This window comes from Pongo abelii, chromosome 4 (genome assembly GCF_028885655.2).
Source record: "Pongo abelii isolate AG06213 chromosome 4, NHGRI_mPonAbe1-v2.0_pri, whole genome shotgun sequence".
In the NCBI taxonomy this organism is placed as follows: Eukaryota; Metazoa; Chordata; class Mammalia; order Primates; family Hominidae; genus Pongo; species Pongo abelii.
In genome coordinates, this window is record NC_071989.2 from 121,325,747 (window position 1) to 121,351,898 (window position 26,152).

At 41.5% G+C, this 26,152-nt stretch overlaps 1 protein-coding gene across 4 annotated transcripts in view; it reads right to left on the reverse strand.

Annotated features, from left to right (window-relative positions):
• The window catches only part of MCC (MCC regulator of WNT signaling pathway), a 498,353-nt gene that overhangs the window by 257,422 nt on the left and 214,779 nt on the right, over positions 1–26,152 (reverse strand). The window contains exon 1 of one of the 4 annotated variants that reach the window (XM_009240959.4): positions 24,494–25,106. The exons of the other annotated variants lie outside the window; for them this stretch is intronic. Within the exon in view, the coding sequence (XP_009239234.1) occupies positions 24,494–24,550 (57 nt within the window). The 5' untranslated portion in view covers positions 24,551–25,106. Of the gene's footprint in view, positions 1–24,493; positions 25,107–26,152 lie in introns of those variants that run through there. 4 annotated transcript variants of the gene reach the window in all.

Here is a 26,152-nt window from a genome sequence, read left to right on the forward strand (position 1 = left end):
TCACCACTGCAAGATTTCATTCAGAGATAAGGCAACAGAGTACACTGAGTTCAGCAAGCAACATAACTACATATTTTTTCTAAAGTATAATTACATTTCTGCAATTTTGAAACAGACATAATACAAGAAGCTTAACTGTAAACTTTCCCAAAGAAGGAAGAGAGCATAAGAAAATGTTTCAGGGAAAGAGGTGGGAAGAGCTGAACTGTTTGCTTTCATTTACAAAAGGGTGTAGGATGCTAAAGAAAAGGGTACCTACAGGAGGTAGATCTAGATCTAACTCTTTTACCACTTTTGAACTAGGAAAAATGTTTACGACTTACTCGAGACAAAATAAAGATTCCTTCTTTAGCATTTTCAACTTATCCTTTCTTAGGTGGTTAGGAATGTAATAGTTCTAAGTCAGTAATGAATAATACAGCTGTTCATCTTTAGGTCATCCACACCAGGGTGTCCAAACATGGGCTAAATTCACTAAAGCGTGCAACAGAATGTGGGGGAATGCCCATGTACCTGTGCTGACTTCGGTGGCTGGACTAAGCCTGTCACTGATAGAATTCCAAAGTTTACTAGGGCACACATCAAATTCATTCAAGTTTTTAGGAAAAAAAGAGAACCATACAAAATAAAGAAAAATAAAGCACTCAGCCTAGTCCCCAAGGGATAACGTCCTTTAGAATAAAAAACCCAGGTACCCAAGATAATAATGTGTCGTCCCCTTTGCACCCACCGCATTCCCTACCTAACTCCCTGTATCCCACACAATGGGAAACAGAAATGCTTCCTGTTTTCTGATATGAGGCCCATTTAACTTTTTTAGCATACTAGATGAAGCAAAGAATAAGATAACTTTTCCACTTGCAAAGTTGAGAAGCAAAAATTCCAATGCCAAATTCCATGTGACCTGAGCTAGATCCCTAACTTCCATGCATGTTACCTTCCAGGTAATTAACAGATCCGTGCTTTTTAAATCAAAGGGCCCACACACTACCAACACTGGTGTTAAGAAAAGCCTTTGACAGAAAGATAACTGCTTCACTTTACCTCTTAAATTGCCCTGCAAAAAATATATATATATACACAAATAAAAAGCTGACATATATGAGCCTAATTCAATCTCTCCTTGGGGAAATTTAACATTTTGCTAAGACAAGGATAAAAATATTTGCTTCATTTTTCTATCAATTTACCTAGATTAAGCATTTAACCACGCCATTGATTACAGCTGTATCACTCAAAATGGGACCCTTAGTGAGCAAGTATGTTCATGTTAAGACAATGGCAGGAAATATACTTATCTAAGAGGCCTTTGTTTACATTTCTAAGCACAGAACTGCAAAGATATAATGCAGCTGACTCGGCTGCCTGTGGATTCCTATGGGCTTAAGAAATGTCTTGCTTTTCCTTGACTCAGTTTCCCATCATTAACAATGGCACAGTTATCTCTTCTACCACCTACCTAGAACACTAGATTCACAAATGGTTGGATAAGGATTAAGCATTGTGTACACAGTGAGGATCCCTTGGCTCAAGTCTGGAACCAGAAGACAAATGAAACCCATAGACAAGAGGCCTACTTATAATGAAGAAAAAGAAAAAGGTTTCTTATGATCAGTCATTCTTACTTCAGTAAAGAATTTCCTAGTGTGAAATTTCAAAGAAAACCTGGTATCAAGATCTGAAATAAAGTGAGCAACTATCCAGGATTGCTCAGGACTAGCATGGTTTTTGCACTGAAATTCCTGGGCAAACAGAAATAGTTGGTGCTATGGTTTGAATGTGTTCCCCACATTGGGAATGTGTTCTGGGGAAAACTTAGTCGCCAGTGCAATAGTGTTAAGAGGTGGAAAGTTTTAAGAGGTAATTAGGCCATGAGGGCTCTGCCCTTACAAATGGATTAATGACATTTATCAGGGGAGTAGGTTCCTCAGAAAAGGATGAGTCTGTCCCCATTCCCCTCTTGCCATGTGATGCTGTCCATGATGTTATGAAGCAGCAAGAAGGCCCCTGACAGATGACAGTCCCTCAATCTTGAACATCCCAACTTCTACAACAATAAGCCAAATAAATTCCTATTAATAAATTACTCAGTCTGTGGCATTCTGCTCTAGGAGCACAAAATGAACTGAGACAGTTGACCATCCTTAACAGAGACTCAAATGAGTAAGAATATTTCCATAATCAAAGATAACTGATTAACTTAAATATAGTTACTTTAAACTCAATTCTCTGCATTAAAAATTGGAGATTGTTTAGCTTTAGCTTGTTTATATATTATCTTTTTCTGGATTGATTTTGCTTGCACCAAAAGGGAAATGGGTAAGGTTTAATTATCTGAGGTTTTGCCACTTACTGTGGGACTCCAGGCAAGTTATTTAACTTCTCTGTCTCAAGTTCCTCATCATGTCAGGCACACAGGAAGCACTCAACTATGAGCCAGAATTATTATCTCTAATATTGTAAGTCTAGTGGAATGGCCGTATTTGTTCTGCTGGTGATTTTCAAATACCACTCATCTGAATAAATACTATGAATTTTTTCTTTTAATCTCAGAGGAGCCTGCAAGTATAATCAGGTTGACAGGCTCTCCTTTAATTCTTCTCTCTTTCCCTGACAGATCTAAATAAAAAAATAAAGAAGCAATTTAATTTCCTTCTTCAATTTAAAATTGGGCTCTACTGTGCTCATTTTAGCATAATCAAGTGATAGAAAATTCTTTTAATGATAAAATATCATTATTTCTTCCTCAGTAATTTCTAATTATCAGTATACACTTGTCCATGTTAGGATATGTTCCCGCTTCCAACAGCTAACCTAGAAATAGGAATAAGCTCATCAGAATTCTAGCAACACCAGCAACAAAACATAATTAGCTTCTTGGAATTTATGAGCCCATTCTTTCAACAAAATACAGTAATTATTCTTTTAAAAATGAATATGATAATGCTTGGATTGCAAGGAAACAGTTCAGTGAATGAATTATGGGACATTACTCTGCTATCGTATCTGGCAAGGTTCCCTTTACTTTGCTGTCCTTCAGTTATTTAAATTTTCAATCGCAAGCAAATATAACCACTGATTATCACGTGGGTAGGCAGCACAGAATCACAAAAATGCAATAATGTTGACTAAGTGGCTGGTGTTTCTTGGGGCTGCCAGCAACCAGAGATTGTAGAAATGGGGCAAGAAAGAGTTTAAAGAAGTTACTGTTACTTATTACTATTTCACTAATGTGAAAACATTAATGAACTAAGGAGAGAGAACTATTAGTTCCATAATACTAGAAAGAAAAATAAAAGAATATCTTAATCTGTATTTATCAGAACAGTACTGAGGGGCTGAAGGTGACAATGAACAAACTTTTGGAATAGAAAGATAAAAGCAACATTTCCTCCAAAGCAGAAAATTGATTCATTACCAGTTACAGAAGGAATGCCATGAATATGTGTCCTTTCCCTTTTCTAACAAAATATTCTAAAGGGGGTCAGAGGTTTCCCACTTGCTCAGGGTTTTCTAAGAACCGCCCCCAGGGAATGTACTGTGGATCAGCAATGAGATCTTAGGAAAGTTGATATAAAGCTGGAAATCAAGGATTCTATACTTCATTCTGAGTTATGCCTACAACATTGCAGGGTCTTTCTCACTTGGGTCTTTGATCTTTTTGGTATTGGGTTAAGTATTACAGAGAAATCTAATAGGACATAAAATAGCAGACACTCCCAGCCACTAAAGGTATATACAAACTTGTAGGGGAAGCAAAACAAACATGAGAAACAGGATCAGGCCACATTTTAAAGAATTTAGATGTGTTTGTAGAGACTAAATGCAATACAACTGTTAGGAAAGAGGGGTTAAAGTAGGTATGGGGTGGTGCCAAGGAGAGTCAGCTGTACTAAATAAGGGTATTTTCCTGATTAATTGTATTAAGCAAATGAATGCAATTAACACTATGCAAATGGTCACAATAATAAAGATCAGGAATCTTCTCATCCATATTAGACTGGGTGAGAAAAAAAAAAAAAAAACAGTGAGTAATATCAAGTCTGGATAGGTTAAAAAGCATTATGCTCTGTTCCTGTCTCCTTCCTTCACCTCCCAAGTCTGCCCACTATGTTACAACCCTAACTGCACTCCTAATTATGGGCTCCTCTCAGGATTTATGTGTATGACTGACATTCAGGCAAAGAGAGGGCTTCGCCTCTGCACAGAAAAACGCTGGCTTCTCCAGCACATACAAACAGGTAAACATTGTATACCCAACATGCGTATGAAGCAGGATAGGGGACCTCCAGAAGCTCACCAAGAGTGCCACACAGGGGATTTACTTCAGTCACGCCATCAGACAGTACCACTTCCTATGATAGCTTCAATGCTTGTAACAATGTGTGGTAGCAATTACAGTGGAGCATAAATCAGATCTGGGTGTTAGAAACTTCTTGGTCCCTTCTTCTACATGATGCATGTTTTAGCAAACCAACTTCCCCCTAGGAAAGGGGGAAACCAGTAGGGAAGCATTTGTACTAAGGTGAGATCATTTAATTTTGACTAAAGATACTTTTGTTTTGTTTTGTTTGAGATGGAGTTTTGTTCTTGTTGCCCAGGCTGGAGTGCAGAGGCACAATCTTGGCTCACTGCAACCACCGCCTCCCGGGCTCAAATGATTCTCCTGCCACAGCCTCCCCAGTAGCTGGGATTACAGGCGCATGCCACCACACCCGGCTAATTTTTGTATTTTTTAGTGGAGATGGGGTTTCACCATGTTGGCCAGGCTGGTCTTGAACTCCTGACCTCTGGTGGTCCGACCGCCTTAGTCTCCCAAAGTGCCAGGATTACAGGCATGAGCCACCACCCCCATCCTAAAGATATTTTGAAGGTTAACAGAATTGAGGCCAGACTAGCATTTTGGAAGCTATTTCTCATCATTCAAAAGGAAAAGTTTCTATTACAATCCTTTGGTGAGTCTAATACTGGGTGGGCTATGGAATCACTAAGTATAAATGTTTTCATCGTCCAAGTTCCCACAATCAACTCTTTCTATTTTCATAAATACTCATTTCTGAATGAATGTTATACCTTATGCTTGAGAAAATGTTTGCACTGAATGACATTTCTGGCTAGGAAGCCAGGCTCTGACACCTCCTGCACCATGCCTAGATTCCCAGCTTGGCTTTCAGCATGACAGAGAAGTGGGGGCAGAGAAAAACAAGGCCAGCTTGCAACTGCTTCACTCACACAGCTTGTGGCCTTCCTTTTACTTCCTGAAAGCCACAAAAACCTAAGACCATCCTAGCAACCAAAGCCTCCAGCCAGTCTATCACGCGGGTGGGCCACTGGATTAATGAGCTCCTTAAAGGAAAAAAACAAAAACACCCTGAAGCTACAAGCAGCCCCTCCTCCATTGTGCTACAAAAATAGTAACTCTGACTCTAAGAACTAAATTGATTACATGACACAGTTTGCCAAACCAGTAGGTAAAATGTTGCTCTAGATTAGCATTTTGGTCAGATACAGTTTAAACAAAAATTAAACTTTTAACCGTACACTTGTAGTTAGCAACACAGTTCAATTTAGGAACTTCTCAGTAATAATTTTATCATTATTTATAGGAAGTCACCATTAAAACACAGAAACACTAGCAATGCGTAATTGTAGTAATTTTTGGCCAGAAAATAAAATTCAGCTACCTCTGTGATTAAAAAGGACTCCACTAGGCCCCAGGGATTAAGCTTCCTACATGAGATTGGTTCACAGACTTTGCAAAACAGATTAATACTAGGCTCACGCAGGGACAGGTATAGTCCACTCTCCATATCCGTGGATTCTACCAACTATAGATCAAAAATTTCAGGAAAAATAAAATACAAATAAAGAAACAAGACAGTATAACAACTATTTACATAGCATTCACACTGTATTAGCTATTATAAGTAACTAGAGATGAGTTAAAGTATACAGGAGGATGCGCATAGCTTATATGCAAATACTACACCCTTTTATATATATATATAAAGGACTTTAGCATCTACAGATTTTGGTGTAGAGGGAGGTCCTGGAACCAATTCCCCTTGAACACCAAGGGAGGCTGTATATGTAAAAGAGTCACAGGTTATTAAATGTTCAAGTGAAATACCCTTTTTACAAAACATTCTAAAAATTGGTTTCACTTGGTGATTTTTTTTTTTTTTTTTAAGCAGGCCAACCCCGACTCCCATCCCATACCCATGGATGGGATGTCAAAGGCCACAGGTGGTAAGAATCTCAAGGCCACAGTGGCCACAGTGATTCTGGCCCCAAAGGGTAACCAGTGTGGGAACTGCACAGCAGCCCATGCTGGCTCCCCAAGCTGCTGACTCCCTCCAGACACCCTGGCAGCACTCCTTCACCACTGTAAAGGCATTCTTAAATAAGCAACAGGCTGGAGACTGAGTACGAAGGCCTGGGTAGAACAACAGATGGTCCTAATTTATTATAGCTACGTGCTGGGTTTTTTTAAAACTGAACTTTATAGTCTTTGGATTATTTTACAAAGACCACCCTGGGGCATCAAGGTACCCTTGTTTTTTCTTCTTTAACATCAGACACCAATTCTGCACAATACACTGCTCAGTTTCTTCATTTACACTATTTTCCCTTTCTTCTCCCCCACTTTCTTTCCTTTGATCTGCCCTAAAGATATTAGAAAACACAAAGTTATGTAGGTGTGCTTATAACGAACACAGATTGAAAACCTACATATTTACTCAGTCGTTAACTGTATATTATGATATATAAGATGGACTATCAGAGTTATTAAAAATCAAGTTGTTTGTTTTCTGAGACAGGGTCTGGCTCTGTTGCCCAGGCTGGAGTGCAGTGGTGCAATCTCGGCTCACTGGGGCCTCGATTTTCCAGGTTCAAGTGATCCTCCCACTTCAGCTTCCAGAGTGGCTGGGCCTATATGTACTTGTCACCACACCCAACTAATTTTTCTTCTTATTTTTTTTTTGTAGAGATGGTCTCACTGTGTTACCCAGGCTGGTCTACACTCCTAGGTTCAAGTGATTCCCCCCACCTCAGGCTTCCAAATTGCTGGAATTACAGGTGTAAGCCATTGCACCTGGCCAAAAGGAATCAAGTTTTTAAAAAGAAGCTATATCAAGGAAAACTTGAAAAAAATGCAGAATATGATTCTTTAAAACTCAAGTATGATCCCTTTAAAGAAATATTTATAACTAAAGACATACCGGCCAGGCATGGTGGCTCACACCTGTAATCTCAGCACTTTGGGAGGCCGAGGCAGGCAGATCACCTGAGGTCAGGAGTTCAAGACCAGCCTGGCCAACACAGTGAAACCCCATCTCTACTAAAAAAAAAAAAAAACAAAAAAAAAACAGAAACAAAAACAGCCAGACATCATGGCGGGCATCTGTAATCCCAGCTACTCGGGAGGCTGAGGCAGGAGAATCGCTTGAACCTGGGAGGCAGAGGTTGCAGTGAGCTGAGATTGTGCCACTGCACTCCAGCCTGGGTGACAGAGTGAGACTCCATCTCAAAAAAAAAAAAAAATTACCAAAATGTTACCTGATAGTAAAATACAAAATTTTTTGTTTACTCATTTATTTCCCAAGTTTTGGATGAACATGCACTATTTTTATGATCACGCCTGCACACTCCTTACTCTTTACCCTACCCTTTCTGTAAGGAGTCCAAGGTGGAAATGCTCATGTGATGTGAACTAATTAAATTTTTCTTAAAAACAATTTAAAAAACCATGACTTAAAAAGCACGGTCTGCTTTAGTTATAATGGCAGATTCTGAACCATACACACGTGTATTATATATACATAAAATGCTAGAAGACAGACTATGGTCCTTTCATCTGCATTTGAGTACAAACAGTACCAAATGGTTACTTCATATCACTCTTTATTTATGTGGTATATGCGATATTGACATCTACTGTGGAGAGACTGGAATAAACTATATGTCTACATCAGCCATCAGCCATCTGCATTGTGAGTGAACAGCCATGAAAACCAAAGATGCCCAAATCCTGACCTGTCTCTGAGCCTTATTATCCAACAGTCTACTGCACATTTCCACTTAGATGACCAGCAGGCATCTCAAACTCAGAATGACCAAATCTGGACTCATCATTCCTCACAAACTGGATTTTACTATGAGATCTCCAATCTCACCTATCCGCAGAATCCCCTCAGAAACCTGGGCATTATTCCCAATGCCTGTCCTTCCCTGCAACCTACCAAGCCATCCTCCAACTCCCAGGTCTTATAGATGCCAGCTCCAACAGCCATGACTACATGGTCTGAGAAAGGAGTAGCATTATGCAAACAGCAGGGACTTCAGGAATCAAACCCTAATTGAAACCTGGCCCTGCCATCTACCAGACCTGTGACCTTGGACAAGATCCTTAACCTGTCTGAGCTTCTATTCTCTCACATCAGATGCCCCTAAAGACAGGATCTGTCTCATGGGACCATGGCATACTTTAAATGAAGGCCATTCACTAGAAAGTGAATGTTGAGGGTCAGGCACTATTAGGCACTATGCAGGTACTAGCATCAATGGTGAATAACAGCCATTGTGGTACGAAATACCAAGTCCTCGGGCCTTTACAGTGTTAACTGCTACAATGCGAACTACCCAATACAATGGGGAACACAGGAGAGGAGATGGAACCTAGACCAGGGTGGCAACATCAGAAACAGTTTTCCAAGGAAACTAACATTTAAACTAAGTCCTATATGATGAGCAGGAGGTAGACAAGCAAAGTTTAAGGATGTGGATAGTATACCAGTGGAGGAATAGCAAATGTGAAGTTGTGAAGTCCAGAGACAACCAGGCACCTTGAAGGTGCTGAAATTAGCGGTGTTGGCTGGAGGATAGAATGTGAGAGACGTGGCCAGAGATATAGGTGGAGTGGTCAACAGGGTATATGGGGCTGGGTACCTCGAAATGAAGGGTTCTGGGCAGGGAAATGACCAAACAAATGCTTTCAAAGTGCTTAGCACAGCTGAATGCTCTTCTTGAAACCTTTAATAACTGCCTTCATTCTCACCACCATATAGTCTGGTTTATGCTGTCCAGAAATTTACCAATCAAGTGTCTCTTTTTGCAAGCTGGCCTTTTCCAATTATTAACATGTTAGAGTATTTTTAAAAAGCAATTTTAAAATTTTTCTATGTCGTTGGTATATTAAATGCAACAATATAAAGGGAAAAGCCCATGAGTCTTTAGCTGGGGTTTTTGATAGTCAGATGTGCAATGAAAAGGTTAACTTCTTTTCTGAGTCATAAACCTCAGAACTCTCCACACAACTGATCTCAGTAACTTCCCAATTCCAATTGCTGTGTTAAGTAGCACTTATGAGACACTACATCAGCCTCATCATTTCATGACATGGTATGCTCCTGTTTCCCACCCAACCCACATAAGCACCAATGTTCAACGCTCAGAGTCACCCGAAGCATTGCAGGCTGATTGCTTTGATGAAAACTTAATTCTACCACTGAGGAATATTACAGTGTCATATTGTGAATGAAATTCATCCAGTAACCCAGACCTCATTGGAATACCTTATTAACTCTATATAGTAATCTATGAACACTGATATTAAAAAAAATTAGTAAAATGAATTTAAAACTCTTTCATTCCTACTGGATTAAGAATCATTCACCCCAGAAAAGCAATTAACGTATCTGTCTCTTGCAAATGAATACCGGAGCTTAACTGCATGGACTTCCTACCTTTGTAAGAAAGGATGTCTTTTTGCATGTAGAACACAATTATAGATAAAATCATCCCCCAAGCCCCATCTTCAAATACTACATATTCATTTTTAATTTGGAAAGAAACCTTGATAAGTCCAGAAGCATTAGGTTACCATTCTCACAAGCTCTTATGAATTTTTAGAATAATCAGAGTATCAACGGACAATACACATTTAACAATACTAATTTGTAACAGGATGCTTTGAATATCAGAATTATTACTGTGCATCACTAAACAGTTTTGTTGTATTAAAGGCAATATGTTTTAAAAAGTATAGATGTAGTTTTTGAAATGCATAAAGAAAGGGAATACTTGCAAAATGAAATTGAAGTAATTCTGTACCACACTGCTTCACTAGAAGTATTTCAACAAAATAATACGGTATTGCCATTCTTCACATTTATCATTTCTTAACACAATCTGCAACAATTCCAGCTCCTGGAGCTACTCCCATCATCCCAGGACTACAACTTGCTTCCATTCGGCCTCCACACTGATCTCTTCTCTTCCTGAGAGAGGACACCCAGAGCCAAGTTCACATACTCTCATGTAATCTGGCTGGAAACAAAGCTCTCCAACCCCAGTTGTACTGGGTGGGCCCCTGGGGCTCAGTGTTTGCCTTCAGAAGTAGATAGAGGTGAGCTGTAGCCCAGATCCTTTTTCATGGAAAGGGAACCTGGGGGTGGTGGGTTCCAGGGGCTCACACCACTGGTTGATATAAAAGTAGTTGCCCTATGTGTACCTTTTCTATCTATCTCCTAGTATTATTTTACTTATTTTCATCATTCTTTATTATCATGTATTCTGTCAAGCACACTGCAAGAATGTAGGGTGTGCTCTAAGAAGAAAGCATTTCTTCAGCCACCAGCCACTCTCACCAGCTAAGGTGCTGAGACAGAGACATAGGTGAACACATTGTATTATAGAATTCTAAGTGGTAAGTCACAGGGGTGAGGAGTGTTGCCAGACTTAATGGGGTACTCGGCACTCACCAGGAGGTGAGAAAGGCCTTCCAGAGAAGGTGACATGTTGAGTCTAGAAGATGAGTTGGTGTCACCGGGTGGAGAAACGTCATCACAGGAAGAAGGGGCAGTATGAGCTTTGTTTTGAGAGGGCAGGAGGGAGGAGGGGGAAGAATACCGACTACAAGAAGATTTTGTATTGCACAAGATCTGTGCTTCTCCTTTTACCTGTTGGATATTCAGACCAACCTAAGTTGGAGGCAACAGCTTAGAGGTGGCAGTCAAAGCCATGGGAATGGAAACCATCACCATAAGAGAGTCCATGGAGATGACCCAGCCATGGAAGTCCAAGGCGTCCAAAGCTCCACAACCAAGTGGGAGGTGGAAGAGCCTAGGGCTTAGGTTTAGGGCTTCTTCAGTTCCCTTCCCATTGCCCTCATGGTATACGCTGGTCAGCAAATGACCAAACCGCTTAACAACTTCAAAACACTAGCAGGAATATTCTACTGCTTCTTCCTTTTGACCATTAGCCAAAACCTCAATAAAGTATCAGAGGCTTTAAAAAACTTCTTGCAAATAAAAAAGGTAGCTGTAAATGAAACAGGTGGCCTTCGTTGCTATGGGGGACATTCCAAATCCTCTCAAACCTCCAGCCATCATTGCTGCTTCAAAGCAATGCTCTCACCAGTGCTTCTGTAACCTTCTTCCAGTTAACCAATTCCAACTCATACAGTAATGCACAAAGTGTGCATCACTGATAAAACTTTTACAGTAATTCACAAAGTGTGTATCACTGATAAAACCTCATCTCCACGAAAGAATGGTCATGCACCACATGAACATGGTCTGTTTCTCTGCAGTGCATCCTTATTCTGGACACAGGCAGTGACCACAATGCCGCCTCTCTCCCATGACCTCAGTCATGATGGTCATCCAAAGGTTACTGGGCACAAGAGGGATTGAAAACAATAAACCTGGGACAAAATTAGGGCAAAAGTAATAAAAATTTAAAAAGAATTAGTATTGCCACTTGCTAGCTCATTAACATTCTGGCTCCGTGAATCCAGAAAAGAAAATACCCAGCATTCTAAGACTTGACAATATTTGGATAAACATTTTCCCAGGCAATGAGCTTTTGGCATTAAGGTAGAGAAAGAAAAAAAAAAAAAACAACAACAGCAGGCAGTGAGACTCTCAGCATTCCTGCATATTGTTTTCATGACATATTGGTCTACACTTAAGAATTTCTCTTAAATTATTTGAGTGCTCACAAATATAGCTACTAATGCTTCTAAGGCACTTCTCCTCTACTTGGCATCTTCAGCAAGTAGGCACTATAGTAGCAAAATATAATAATAATATAGCAGCAAGAACTGGCAATTACTAAGTATTTACTAGGCACTGTGATAATCACTATATGGGTTATGTTGCTGGCCTTCACAACATTTATCTAGGGAAAATACTTTTATTATCACTACTTTATAACAGGGAATGTGCAGCCCAGAAAAGCAACCTTCCCCGCATCACCTAGCTAGGAAGTGGCAGGGCTATGATTTCAGAGTCTACAACTTTACAAAAAAATAGTTTTACAGACAAAGAAACTGAAGTGACTTGACCCAGTGAAGTTAGCAGAGAAGGTGCCAAAAAACAGAGGCCTTTCCTAGTCATTCAACTTATTATCCTGACCCCACTATATCATCATTGCTAGCTGGGGATGTTTTAATGCCAAATAAAGAAGACGCTCCATCTTTGACACTCAGGGAATTAAAGGGTTTGAAGGCAGCTTTATCAGCATCAGATACTTTCTTCAGCAGTAATTACATGTGTGTCCAGACAGCATTTTCATAATCAGTTCAGATGCCCAAAATGAGAAACAGTTTTGGAAGTCGCTCTATCAATCCTACCAAAAGGCATACTGACTTCTGCTCCCTGCTTCCATCAGATTATGCCAAAAGAGAGACAGAGACAGAGAGAGGATACCAAATTTGATTTAAATCTACCTATTCTAAGCTGGAAGTAAAAATTCTTCCTGTCTTGGAGTCCACTGCACTCATTGTTCCCTCTCCTCAATCTTAACACCCTGTTAATCATCAGCCCAGGCACAACAGCCTGTGAACGACTACATTCCCACAGTAGTCCCATATGGCGCTTACTCTTATTCAAATACTTCATCAAAAGTGCTCCCAATCAAGCATGAAAATAAATTAGATTTTGGTTTAACCACGATTAGAGTCACATCACCAAGAAATAAAGTAACAGAGTTACCTAATCTAACAGACCAGCCTGACTTCCTGGCTACTTTCCACAAGCCCCTCTTGCTAAAGCTCTCTCCTAAAACTCCTCTTTGAAGACTGTGAAATCACATGTTGGTGGAAAACTGTAACTCTTCAAATGTCACAGACATAATTCTGAACTCTGTGCCTGCCTGACATTGCTAGTCAGGCCACAAGTAGAGTTGCTGAGTGTCAGCCTGTGAAAAGTAGCCCGGACCCACAAAGCATCAGAATGCTTCTTATTCTTGGGCACTCTGGAGGAGCCTTCCTAGGCTTAGGCAGAGCCCGTTTATTTTCTGTGGAGAGGCCATTCACTCTTGGGCTGTATTTTATACTCACTTTCACTCCTACTGGAAATACCAAGGTGTGAGTACTGTACAAAGCCCCAATATGGAGAAAATAAAAAATGGACAAAGGAGAAGAGGACTAAGGGATTGACAATTCAGAATATGCAAAGAAACCCTGTAACTCAACATCAACAAAAGCCAAACCAGATTTAAAAATAGGCAAAGGACTTGAACAGATATTTTTCCAAAGAAAATGTATAAATGGCCAACAAACATGTGAAGAGATGCTCAACATCACTAACCATTGGGAAATGCAAATCAAAACCACAATGAGATACCACTTCACAGCCATTAGGATAGCTACAATCAAAAATATAAAATTTTTTAAAAAGAAACAGAAAACAAGTGTTATCAAGGATGCTGAGAAATTTTAAAGAAAGGAGAGGCTTGACCAATCACTCCCTGTCAACATACAGTAGCTAGCAAACCAGCCAAAGAGTAAGCTCATCTCATTATTCCCCCCAAAAAAAGAAAGGTATATTGTCCCTGCTAGGCTCCAACAATCTTTGCCAATAAAAGCCTGTTGAGAGCAGACAATTACAACACATCCTAAAACCACAGTTAAAGCTAAAAATAAATTCTTATTACTAATTAAAGTTGATCACTGAACAACACTAGTTTGAACTGCAAATGTTTGATCCACTTACATGTGTAAACTTAGCTTCTGCCACCTGGGACAGCAAGACCAAACCTCCCTCTTCCTCCTCCTCAGCCTACTTTACATGAAGACGATGAGGATGAAGACCTTTATGATGATCCACTGCATGAATAATCAATATATTTTCTCTTCCTTATGATTTTCTTAATAATTTTCTTTCCTCCAGCTTACTTTAGGACTACAGTATATAATACATGTATCATATAAAATGTGTTAATTGATTTATGTTATCAGTAAGGCTTCTGGTCAACAGTAGGCTATCAGCAACTACGTTTTTGAGGAGTCTAAAGTTATGCACAGCCTGGGTGACATGGCAAAATCCCATCTCTACAGAAAATACAAAAATTAGCCGGATGTCTTGGCATGTGCCTCTAGTCCCAGCTACTTGGGAGGCTGAGGTGGGAGGATCACTTGAGCCCAGCGGGTAGAGGCTGCAGACTGCATTACTGTACTCCAGCCTGCAAAACGGAATTCTACTGCAGGGGTAGGGGCAGGTTGGTGTTTCTATGCCAGCATGGTTTAAGGGTCAACTGTATTTTGATAGTGTGATCTGTAATAATGTTGTATGTAGATATGATTTACTGAAGAATTAAACTTTCTCCTTTTAAAATAATTACAGAATATTCCAAAACACATACCTTAATGTAAATATCCTGTAATATAGAAATAGAGGAAGTTGAGGCAGAAGAGAAAAAAATATCCCTGGGAATTAGAAAAATAAAATCTCAGTACTACATTTCCCCTTTTGCCACTAGCAAGCCTTCTTCAGGCCTCAGTTTCTTTATCAGTCATGCAAATTGTTAGGACAAGATATCGCTTAAGTCAAATATATGCTTAATAGCACCACCCAACAGAAGCATTTCCTTTGTCTGATTCCATGTTTGCCAAGCAATTTTCTGGTCATAATCTGACTGCCAAGCAGTATTTCAATAGGAAATAAGTGTCAGCATTCCAATCTCCTTGCAGTTATATTTGTTATAAATCAATAAATTGATATTAAAGTTCATAAAAATAAAGTCTGATTCTAAATAGTTGAAGGAAATGGGTCCATGTGACAGTGGAAAGTAGTTTTCAGTTTTTCTAATTCAAAACCCACCCATATTCTACATCATCAGCATCCATCAATACTGAACCATCAATCAAGAGAAAGCGATTTTCAAATCATTCTTGGCCAGTGTCCATGCCACTCATTTTTTTAAACCATTCCTTTTTAGGGGAAAATGAATTCACATACTCTGAAGATGTCAAAAAAATAATTACAGTGTATTTTTATGGTACCTAATAATTACTTTTGATTACAGAAAATGACACAATTTGAAAGTTTGGGAATATACACAGGCTTCAAGGGCGGGAAGCCAAAGGAGAGGCATCTGATGATGGATCACTCTGCCCTCTTCTGAAAATACCTTCTTTAACTGGCTTTCAGAACACAACTTTCCAGGCCTTTTCTTTGCTAATTCCTTCTCTTCCCTACATCTCCCCCTGCCTACCCCACCCTCCACCCCCACAAAATACGAAAAGAATAAGAAAGTAAAACAAATTCAGGCCTGTGTTCAAAACTCTCCAGGGAGATCCAGATACTCTTCCAGGGCTTATGAAGCCCTAGGTGATCTGGCCAGAGCTGTTTTCTTGGACCTCATCTCCTTCCACTCTCCCCCTGCTCACTCTGCTCCCAATCATTGCTGCCTTGCTACTCCTGAAACATAGCAAGAGTGCCCTGGGCTCTGCACCTTGGCCCTCATTCTTCCTTTCTGCCTGAAATGATTGTCCCCCATCTTCACATGGCTGTGTCCCTCATTTCACAGACTCCCACAGTGAAGTCTTCCCTGATCACTCAAACAGCATCCCTCCCCATTTCATTCCCTGAGAGTTTTTTCTTTACAGCACATATCACCACTGAACATTTGTGTATTGTCTATGTATCTGTGTAGGATGCATAGAACAGGGACTACATCAGTTTTGTTTGTTGCTGTATCCCCAGTCTTACAATAGCATCTGACATGTAGAAGGCACACAATATTTGTTGACTGAATATGTGAACGGTTACAAGATAATAAATTACAGTCAAAATGACCAAACTAAATTCCATCGAATGGGTACTTCAACCAAAATAGAAAAGGAGTTAATCCAACACATCTGTCACAGTAAAATGGCAACTGGGATTTGGTCCAAACAGCAACTTCAAAGTCTGTTGATATCCTATCTACCACATATTGACTAGGTGCTGGCAATATAGTGATCAACTTTACTCTGTCTCTGCCTTCAAAGACCTCATGGTCTCCCCAAGGAGGCCAACTTGTAAGTATTCTGAACACAGATAAGGGAAGGAACAACTAACCTGGAGACACCGGGGGCCGCTGGGAGAAGAGCAAGAAGACTCTAAGAGTGCTGTGTGTTCTATGTACAAGTTCACACAACCCATAGGAAAACAGGAACAAGGAATTACTCCCATTCTCACCACATAACCAGTCAGAGGCCTCCATTCCTTTTCTAATTGCAAGGCAATCTTTTCCCTAGTTGGCATTCTTCCTTTGACAACTGCTTCAGTATTTCTCACAACCCCAGCTGAAGTTAACTGACATGCGCACACACATTGAGGTTTCATAAAACTTTCTGTTCTCAAATAATCACACACCATAGAGTTTGGTTTAAGATGCATTTCCACCTCTGGCCCCATAAGTCCTACGCGCGTTCCAGGCACTGATCAAATCTCATGACAAGGGATCTGCTCAAAATATTCCACCAACCAAAACATCAGGTAACCTTCACCATACAAATTTCCCAGTTCAATAGGCTTTTTTATTGCTTATTTACAAAGTTAACAAACTCAACATACGGTTTTTTGTATGGCAATTGGAATTAATAGCTGCTAATTACAGATTTTTTTCCCTAAAAGACTTTCTCAACGTTTAAGGTCTTTGCTGAATTTAAGAAATATCTTGAAAGATTCATACATGCAAAGTGCTTTACAACCTTATTCACTCCTGTGGCAATGAAAACCCTTGAAAAGGTTTCCTCTTTCCTTTCTGTACTGATTTTGGCTGTTTCTAGTCAACAAGAGAAAAAGGACATTTGCTAGAAAGACAGGGTATCTCTGTAGTTCCAGTAAATATTTACTCTATAAATTGAACTTCTGTTTATCTGTGTAATCCACATTACTTACTTTTTTCTTTTTTTCACCCCCAAAAGTGAAAGATATCACTGTTGGGAATCCGGGCAGATATATGGGGGGAGGAAAGAGGGTTCAAAAAAATAATTACATACAATTTATCTCTGCTATGACATCCCCTCACCAATGTAAATAATCCAAGTCCTAACTAGTATCTATCAATTCTTGTTGTCTTCTTTGGCTTGTCTGATTTTATAACCTTGCCAACACAAACCCCTCTCTCAGAATCTAGAGATGGCTTAAAATATAATTTTCATTTTCTGTAATTTGATTCCCTGTATCAAAAACTAACTTTGAAATCTGCAACAACTTCTTTTTTTTGAGGCAGTCTCGCTCTGTCGCCTAGGCTGGAGTGCAGCGGTGTGATCTCAGCTCACTGCAACCTCCACCTCCTGGGTTCAAGCGATTCTCTGCTCAGCCTCCCAAGTAGCTGGGATTACAAGTGCCCGCCACCATGCCCAGCTAACTTTTGTATTTTTAGTAGAGACGGAGTTTCACCATCTTGGCCAGGCTGGTCTTGAACTCCTGACCTCGTGATCCACCTGCCTCAGCCTCCCAAAGTGCTGGGATTACAGGCATGAGCCACCACGCCCAGCCCATCAACAGCTTCTTAATTTTGCTATAAATGCAGGTTTGATCTTCCAATTGCAGCCCCACCTGGGAGAAAGCCTTCCTCATGACTTGCATTGGGTAAATCAGCTAGGCAGCTATTACAACCGCACACTTGACTTTATTTCCTGAGTATCACCATGACATTCCCTACTCTAGATAAGTGTGCCCACTCACTCAGGGTTCTGGCATCTCCAATTGGTAGCAACTACCTCTAAGGTGCTTCCTTAAGATAAGAAGTCTTGGGACTTAAAAGCTTCCCAGTTGGTCAAAGTACTTCCTCAGAATCAAGCTTCTCTCCCTGCTTCCAGGTCTGTGGCCATCCCAGTTCTCATCACCTACCTGGTCTTTGAGTAACTTCTCTGTTCATATCACATGTTCTCCTTTTTCTTGTCTTCCACCTGGCTCCAGCCAAACGAACCATCTCTGTGGCTTGATCTACTTCACCTTATCCACCGCGTTTGACTCAGGACCTCAACGTCATGTTCAGCATGTGCTTCTGCAAGACCTGGCTGTCAGCCACTGCCTTGCCATGCAGCCCTGGCCACTAACTTCACTGGGCCCCTTTGGCTTTCTCCCCAAGCCTTGGCACTCTGCAGCCCCACAGTGATTTGGCCAACTGTAGAAGGAACTTAAAGCCCTGCCTGCAGGGGTGGGAAAGCCCTAATTCTTAAGATATTTAAAGCTTTATTCTTCTCTTTCTGGCACCTCAAATATCGTAACATCAATCTCTGAGATGCCTCTGAATACACAGGTAGTGGGTCACAGGTTGTAATATTCCACCCTCCTTGCAGCGAAAAAAAAAATAGAAGCCTCCCTCCCAACCCGCACTGAATGAGGATCACAACTATTTCTTATCGACGAATCTGCTTTTAGGGCTCTGGAAAGTCAATGCTTTGAATTCCTCCACCACTTGGAGGCTATGGCAGTGACTATATCCCTTTACTCTAATCGTATCATTTCATTTTTATCAAAATATCTGGGTATTGCATAGGGATTACAATACAAATCAAGTTAAACAGGCTTATTAAATACAATACTCCCTCCTTGGAACATGTGATCAAAAGCTGAAGCAGTAACAGAAGCTAATGAAAGGAATTAATGTACACATGGATTCCTCTGTGTGTGCTCTGGAGAAAGACTACCTGGGCACAAATCTTGACTCCACCTTTTACAGTCTGTGTAGTTTCGATATGCTTTTCCCCCTTCTTATGCCGTAATTTCTACACCTGTAACATGGACATAACAAAAGGCACCTCAGAGTTTTAGACAAGCATGTCAATATCTGAGAAGTGCTTAGAAAATGTGATTCAGAGTTATTACAAACCACAAAATGAATAGCTATAAAGCAAAACAAAACAAAAAACTAAAAACCATTGCCAGGCATTGGGAATTAAGAAGTCAGGGTTTTAAGGTCGGTGCAGTGGTTCATGTCTGTAATCCCAGCACTTTGGGAGGCTGAGGTAGGTGGATCACAAGGTCAGGAGCTGGAGACCAGCCTGACCAACATGGTGAAACTCTGCCTCTACTAAAAATACAAAAATTAGCTGGGAGTGGTGGCACGTGCCTGTAATCCCAGCTACTCAGGAGACTGAGGCAGGAGAATTGCTTGAACCCGGGAGGCAGGTTGCAGTCAGCCAAGATTGCGCCACTGCACTCTAGCCTGGGTAACAGAGCGAGGATCCATCTCAAAAAAAAAAATAAATAAAAAATAAAAGAAAAGAAAAAAGAGAGAAATCAGAGTTTTGGACAAGGCTCTGTCATTTTGTGGCTTCTGGAGTGGGTTTAAATTGGTTGCAAATTCTTTGTGACACCCCTCTTGGAGAGGTGTTTTCTACTTACTTCTTTAACCTTAATCTAGGTTGGGAAAACAGCTGTTTTGACCAACAGAACACACAGAAATGATCCTGCGCCCGTTTCAGTTCCATATTTTAAGAGAACAGGCACCTTTACCTCCTCTTTCTTGGAACTCAGCTGCCATGCTGAGAGGAAGCCCAAGCCACATAGGGATGCCCATGTTGAAGAAAATTGAGCTGATCTCCCAATTCACAGGCAACATTAGTTTGCCATTCATATGATTAAGCCATCTTGGAAGTAGATCCTCTTGCTCTAGTCACTGACACAAGTCTTCCACCTGAACTCTGCCCAAACTGCAAATCCATGAGTAAATAAGATGGTTATTTTCAGCCTCTAAATTTTGGAGCAGTTTGTTGGATTCTGCACCAGGTCTTGACCCTGCTCTTCTTACGCTTATGCTAATGCTATGGCTAAGACAGACATTCAACAGCTCATTACAATGAAGTGTGATTTTCTAAAGACAGAGGAGTATAAAGAGGCAAAAAAGGGTGTGTAAATACTAGGTGATCTTTCAGGCCCCTTCCAATGCTGATATTTTATAATTAATTTGATGATGAAGAAGAGCACGGCTGCGAGATGGCCACTTGGAGATAGTCACAAAAGATAATCTAGGTAGAGAACAACTTTCTTCTATACAATTCTCCTTCTTAATTAGAGCATCAATGAAGAGGTGGCATTTCAGGAGTTATTCAACACGCAAATGGTGAAAGCATGGAGAGTTGCCTCTATGGCCTAATTCAGAAGTGGAATGATCTGATACAAAATGCTTTGAATGAAGATCTAAGAAGAAAGTAAGGGAAATATGATTTCCAGGGGCATCCAATGTTTCCAAGTAATTAGTGACGCAGAATTTTGTCTGTCCATTGTTTAAATAATGTTTAAAAGGCAAAGAGTTTAAGTTGATTGCTTTGTACAAATTCTTTGAGTAAGAATATTTTTTCATCTCCAGAGGTTATGACTGCCAAGGGACAAATTTTTTAAAAATAAATTTTTATTTTTGTACATAAATAGGCAACTGTCTACCAGACAACCAGATCAAGCAGACAACTACTCTGCAAGAAGGAGTAAAGTCAAGTTTTACCCTAATATTGCTAAACCTTACGATATCTTCCTTCCAGGTACCTGGGATTATTTAACAAGATTAAACTACATACTGGCCCCACAAATTTAACCAAGACCAATAGAGCTAACTGCTGATCTAAAAGTCACGACCACGAAGAATATGCCAGAGCTGTCCCTTGACAGATTTCGGGAGAATTTAATGCTGCTTAAAGTGTGGCCATTCGGCTTCTTGATCATGGGGGAGAGAGGGTGAATTCAAACATTTAATTTCTGCAATGCTTTTGATTTGCCTGATGTTGAAGTCCTTCCTTAATCTCAATTAAAAAAAAAATCCCTTCAAATCTTTATGACAGGAACAGCTATAGCCAAGAAAAAAGAACAAATCACTAGCTTATCCGTCTACATTTTCCTTTTGTATTTCTGTTGTTATTGCTATGAATTCCTTTGCTTTCAAAAAAACGTTCAGACTTGACATAAGGCATTTATGGTCAATAAATACATAAAAATATGTTTGTTCATAGAGGCAATTTTACTATCTGCTGTAATCAACTCAGGACCTTAAATGGCTATTGTTCAAACTAAAGATACAAAAGGAACACACTCATGAATTTCCTGTTTTCCATCTTGAAGTACTCACACATGCAAAACACCTCATGCCCAACGCCCATCCCTAGGTCTCCTAATTGTGTATCCCTCACACACAAATCCCTCCTATCTCCCTAGTATCCAAGCATTCCTGGAGTACTAGGCGCAGAGGCCAACACCTCAGTGGTTGACCAAAGCTTGCTGCTGTCACTAACAGGATCAGCAGATTACAACCAGAAACTGATTAAACTCACTCTCTAGTTCAGGATGTTACAGAGTCAGTGTCAACATTACTGTCAAAGAGTCAATGACTCCTATGGCTAGGGGACCCTTACAGAAGGAGTAAGCCCGCAAGCCAACACCAATGGGAGCCATTTTGTTTATGATACCCAGGATAACGGCAGGTCTTTTCAGAGTTCTTCCTGCCCCTGAAACGCCTAGTAAACATCAGGCTGAATCTGACCCCACAGTGACCTCTAGACAGCATTGAGGCTCCTGGGCAGCTAGAGAGATGGCACTAAAGGGGCCCTGAGGGGTTTTATTAGCTCTGCTTCCAGGTGAGGAGGAGGACTCAACCGTCAAAAGTGAATGGCAACTTTGCCCTACAAGATATTAAGCAAAAACTAGTGTTTAAGAGAAAAATGACAGGGAATAGAAACTCTACACCAAAGATCTAATGTGAGAAACACAAACGAATTGTATTTGAATCTATGGATACTGCTCTGTGGATATTAGAAAAATGGTAAATACTAAAGTTATTGCCCATGTTAAATTGAACTGAGATTTAGGGTCCACAAGGTATGAACCACACACTCTCTTGCCTTACAAATTATCTTTACACATATTCTAATTTAAAATATGTACAAGCCGAGGTAGGCGGATTCCTTTAGGCCAGGAGTTTGAGACTAGCCTGGCCAACACAGCAAAACCTCATCTCTACTAAAAATATAAAAAAATTAGCTGGGCGTGGTGGCACATGCCCATAATCCCAGCTACTCGGGAGACTGAGGTAAGAGAATCGCTTGAACCCGGGAGGCAGAGGTTGCAGTGAGCCGAGATTGCACCACTGCACTCCAGCACGGGTGACAGAGTGAGACTCTGTCTCCAAAAAATAAATAAATAAAAATTTTAAAAATATGTGCAAAAAGTAAAAATAACTACCATTCAACCTGCAGGATAACTAACATTGATTGGAAAGAGGTACAACTAAATCATGGAATCTAAAACTGGCTCGAAAGAAAGCAAAAAATGAATGAGCAGACACCGATGAGAAGAAAAGAACATCTGGTAAAGGATATAGTTGAGGAAGGAACTTATTTCCTTAGGAACAATATTATGTCATATACTGGTCAAATAGTTTTCCAGCCAATGCAGGGACTACAAAGCACTCTCAACTCTTTCATTTGCCTACAAGCTTTATAGGGATTACTTAAGGAGTGGATACAACTAGGCAAAAAAATGGGTAATTTTATGTGGCACCTGAGTGTCATATTCTCTGCTCACCCAATGTGCTCAAGGACGTGCCAATAGGACCAAAGTTAATTCACATCTCTTCCTTCACTCAGGGTTCTAGCCCCCCTCCTCCTAAGTCTGCGATTCATTTAAACAAAGGTTACTGGACAGCACTCTGCTGCATAGAAACATTGTGAAGGGCCTGGCAAAGAGTCTCTGCAAAAGAAATGCCTTCAGTTTTGGGGTTTTCAATGACCTTAGAAGATCACCAAAGGCTTCTCCTGAAACAGGGTTAGTGATGGAGCAGGGCCCTGGGTTCTAGTTCAGATTTGAGACCGTTAATTATAAAATTGACAAAAGTCACTTAAATCTTCATGCCTCCTCCTTCACCTCCCATTTTTAAGTTCTCACTCTCAGCATTTCTTGAGTCTTCTACATCACAGGGGCAACAGCCATAAGGATTAGCAAATGCTCTACTTCATTCAGCCAGCACCTCAAAATGCTATTTCAAACCGGAGCAGGAACAGCACAGCAGCAGCTTGACACTTAGGAGCACCAGGAAGGGCCCAATAGCATTCACCAGCCCGATGGCAGACCTCCTAGGTTTCCCCCAACCCCATTTAATCCCCCCTCTTTCCCATCACCAGGTGTTCCCTCACACATAGCCCCCCCCCCCCCAGGGGCTCCATCCCTTCATTTTTCCCTTCACCATTGGTAGTCTGACATCACCATTATCTGCCTTCCGGCTGCTTTTACACTGTTTTCCTTTTCTTCCTCTATCTTCAGCCATACTCAAGAAACACGGACTACTTATGCTACTTTTGCCCCCATAAATGGCTCAGTGATGGTACCAAGAGGGAAACCCACAGACACCAAGCCTCTAGCTGTAGACACCAAGCACACAGAATTCCTCTTCTTTTCAGCACCCAGTTCTACGGGCTTCTCATCACCCCTTTTCAGGTATTCAAAGCTTTAAGGGATGTGCCCGAAGCATCCCCAAAGTCATGAAAAAAGATGGCTTTGGGCATCTTACCGCTCACATATTTGCATAGTGTTTGATGTAGCTTTAATTTCAAAGCTGGTCTCAAACACTCAAGTGGATAGGTTACAGTGGGAGCCCAGGAATTGCAAATGCGCCTGCCTCAAAGACTCAGGAGTCCAGACCCGGTCAGGAAATAAAGTTCTAAAGCGGCTTTGAAGTGCTGCCTCCCCAGACCCCTCCCCAGGGCGGGTCATTCATCTCAGCCTAGGGAAGAGACCACCTTGCCTGAACGTAGCCAAACGCATCGCACGTGGGAGCCAAGTGGGAGATGAAATAATCCAGTGCGTCCTCCTCACCACCACCACCCCCACCAAATTAGTTACCGTCGGCTTAAACTCATCGGGAATGTCCGTGTATTTTACCGATCAGGGAAATAAAATGGTGTATATAAATTAGCGGAAGCGGGTGGGAAGCAACACGGGATGCAGACTGTCGTGAGTAAAACGCCTCGCGGCTTGGTGAGAGGTTGTTTCTTTTTTAAGCCACTCATTTCAGACTGAAATATCAAGCCAGTTCAGGTCATTTCCTGAGTAGCACTACAAGTTAAAACAAGATCCAGAAAATCTTTTAATCTTCAATTGCGCTGCCTCCAGACTGCGAGCACAGGGGGATAGGGTGTAGGGCTGCGGGGAGGTCGAGGGGAGGGGGATTTGTGGAAAAGCAAACGCCCGAGAAACCCTAGCTCCCAACCTCAGCTGTTTCTTACCTCACTCAGCTCGGCCGAGGAGTCGTTTCCATATTTCATGGCAACTCCAGAATTCATGATGCACTTTTCAGAGCTGGGCTCTCAGTCCCCCAGGTCTCGGAGCTTAAGAGTTGGACTTCACAGGCTCAATATCCACTGCTTGGTCGTTTCTGCCACATTTTAGTCTAGACAGCCATTTTCACCCAGGACAGTTGCGAAGCGCAAACGGAGGATGCAGGCACTCTTAAAAGGAGCAGCCGTAGCTCGCGTTTCACGGACGAGCCATTGCTGCAGGAGGCTCGGTGGCGCGGCGCGCTCGCAGCTGCGGCAGCGGCGGAGCCCGCGCGGGGACCCTCCCGCGCGCACCCAGCGCCCCGTTCCGGGGCCGTACCACCCTGGGCGCCGCCTCGCCACTCCTACGGTGCCTCGCTGCCCCCCATTACCAGGATGGAGGGCACCTCCCAGCACGAGCTGACACCCTAGAGGGCACCGGCGAGCTCCCGAAAAAACTAGGGCGGTGGGGCGAGGAAGATCCGCGCCTCGGATTCCAGAGAAGGAAAGAAAGCTGGAGGGAGCCGGAGCGGAGCTGCACTTCACGCCGAAGTTTCCCCTTTGAATCGTTTGGAGTTGTAAGTGGTTTCTGATTGAACACAGCTGTCTAGCTGCTGGCCACGGGGTGCGCGGAGGAGGCGGGGCTAGAGGGAGAAAAGGGTGGGGGCGAATAGCCTGGAGGCCGAGCAGAGGAGACCGTGCTGGGAGAGTAGAGCAGGCATCCTTCCAGTTCTCTGCAATAGTAATTAAGGACCCGAGTCCAGGAGGGGGAGAAGAAACAGGAAAAGCCACCTGAATAATCGTGCAGGAAATTAAAAAAAGAAAAAAGAAAAAAAAAACTTCCCTCATAGGAGCCGCTTTCCATGATTTAATAAGGTCAAGACAAACCTAAACACTGTACATCAGACAGCGCGGTGCACTTCTCACGGAACAGTAAGATTTTACAAGGGTGCAGGGCAGTCATTTTCCCTGATCAGTCTAAAGTCAACGCTACGAGTGTAAATCCACTGTCAAACTCCCTCTGTCTGTCACTGGGGCAGAATACATTTTCTGCATGTCCATAATGAAGATAGAGGCCTCATCCCTTGAAAGATGTCGATAGGCTCCCCAACCCCCATCCCTTTAAAGATGTCAGATAGGCTCCCCAACCCCCATCCCTTGAAAGATGTCAGATAGGCTCCCCAACCCCCCAGACCTTCCTTAATTGAGCGGAGGTAGATTTGTATTTATGGAGTGTGGAGTATGATTAAGAAAAGATTCAAGGGGCTGTTATACCCAGTCCACCCCTGGGATCTGAGCTCCCCTTCAACTTTTGAGTTCCCCAGGTAAAACATCCTGTGTCTATTGGGAGAGAGATGAGATGGGGGAAGAGGGGAACTAGGATTTTTCTCTCCACAAAGTTAAAGTTCCAATGAATTTGAGATGCACAGAAAAATGTTCTGATTCTTCAAAACAGTAGGTCTGCGAGATTGCTTAAGAGACCTCATCAGTCTCTTTCTACACAATGGGGACAAAATGTTTCCATCCCCAATAACAGAACTTGGCATATCCTGAAGCCTTCTGTGAAAAAGCCATTGTATTGAAAACTTCCATGGTCTTTTTAAAAAATCATGTTTATTTTGCTCTTTA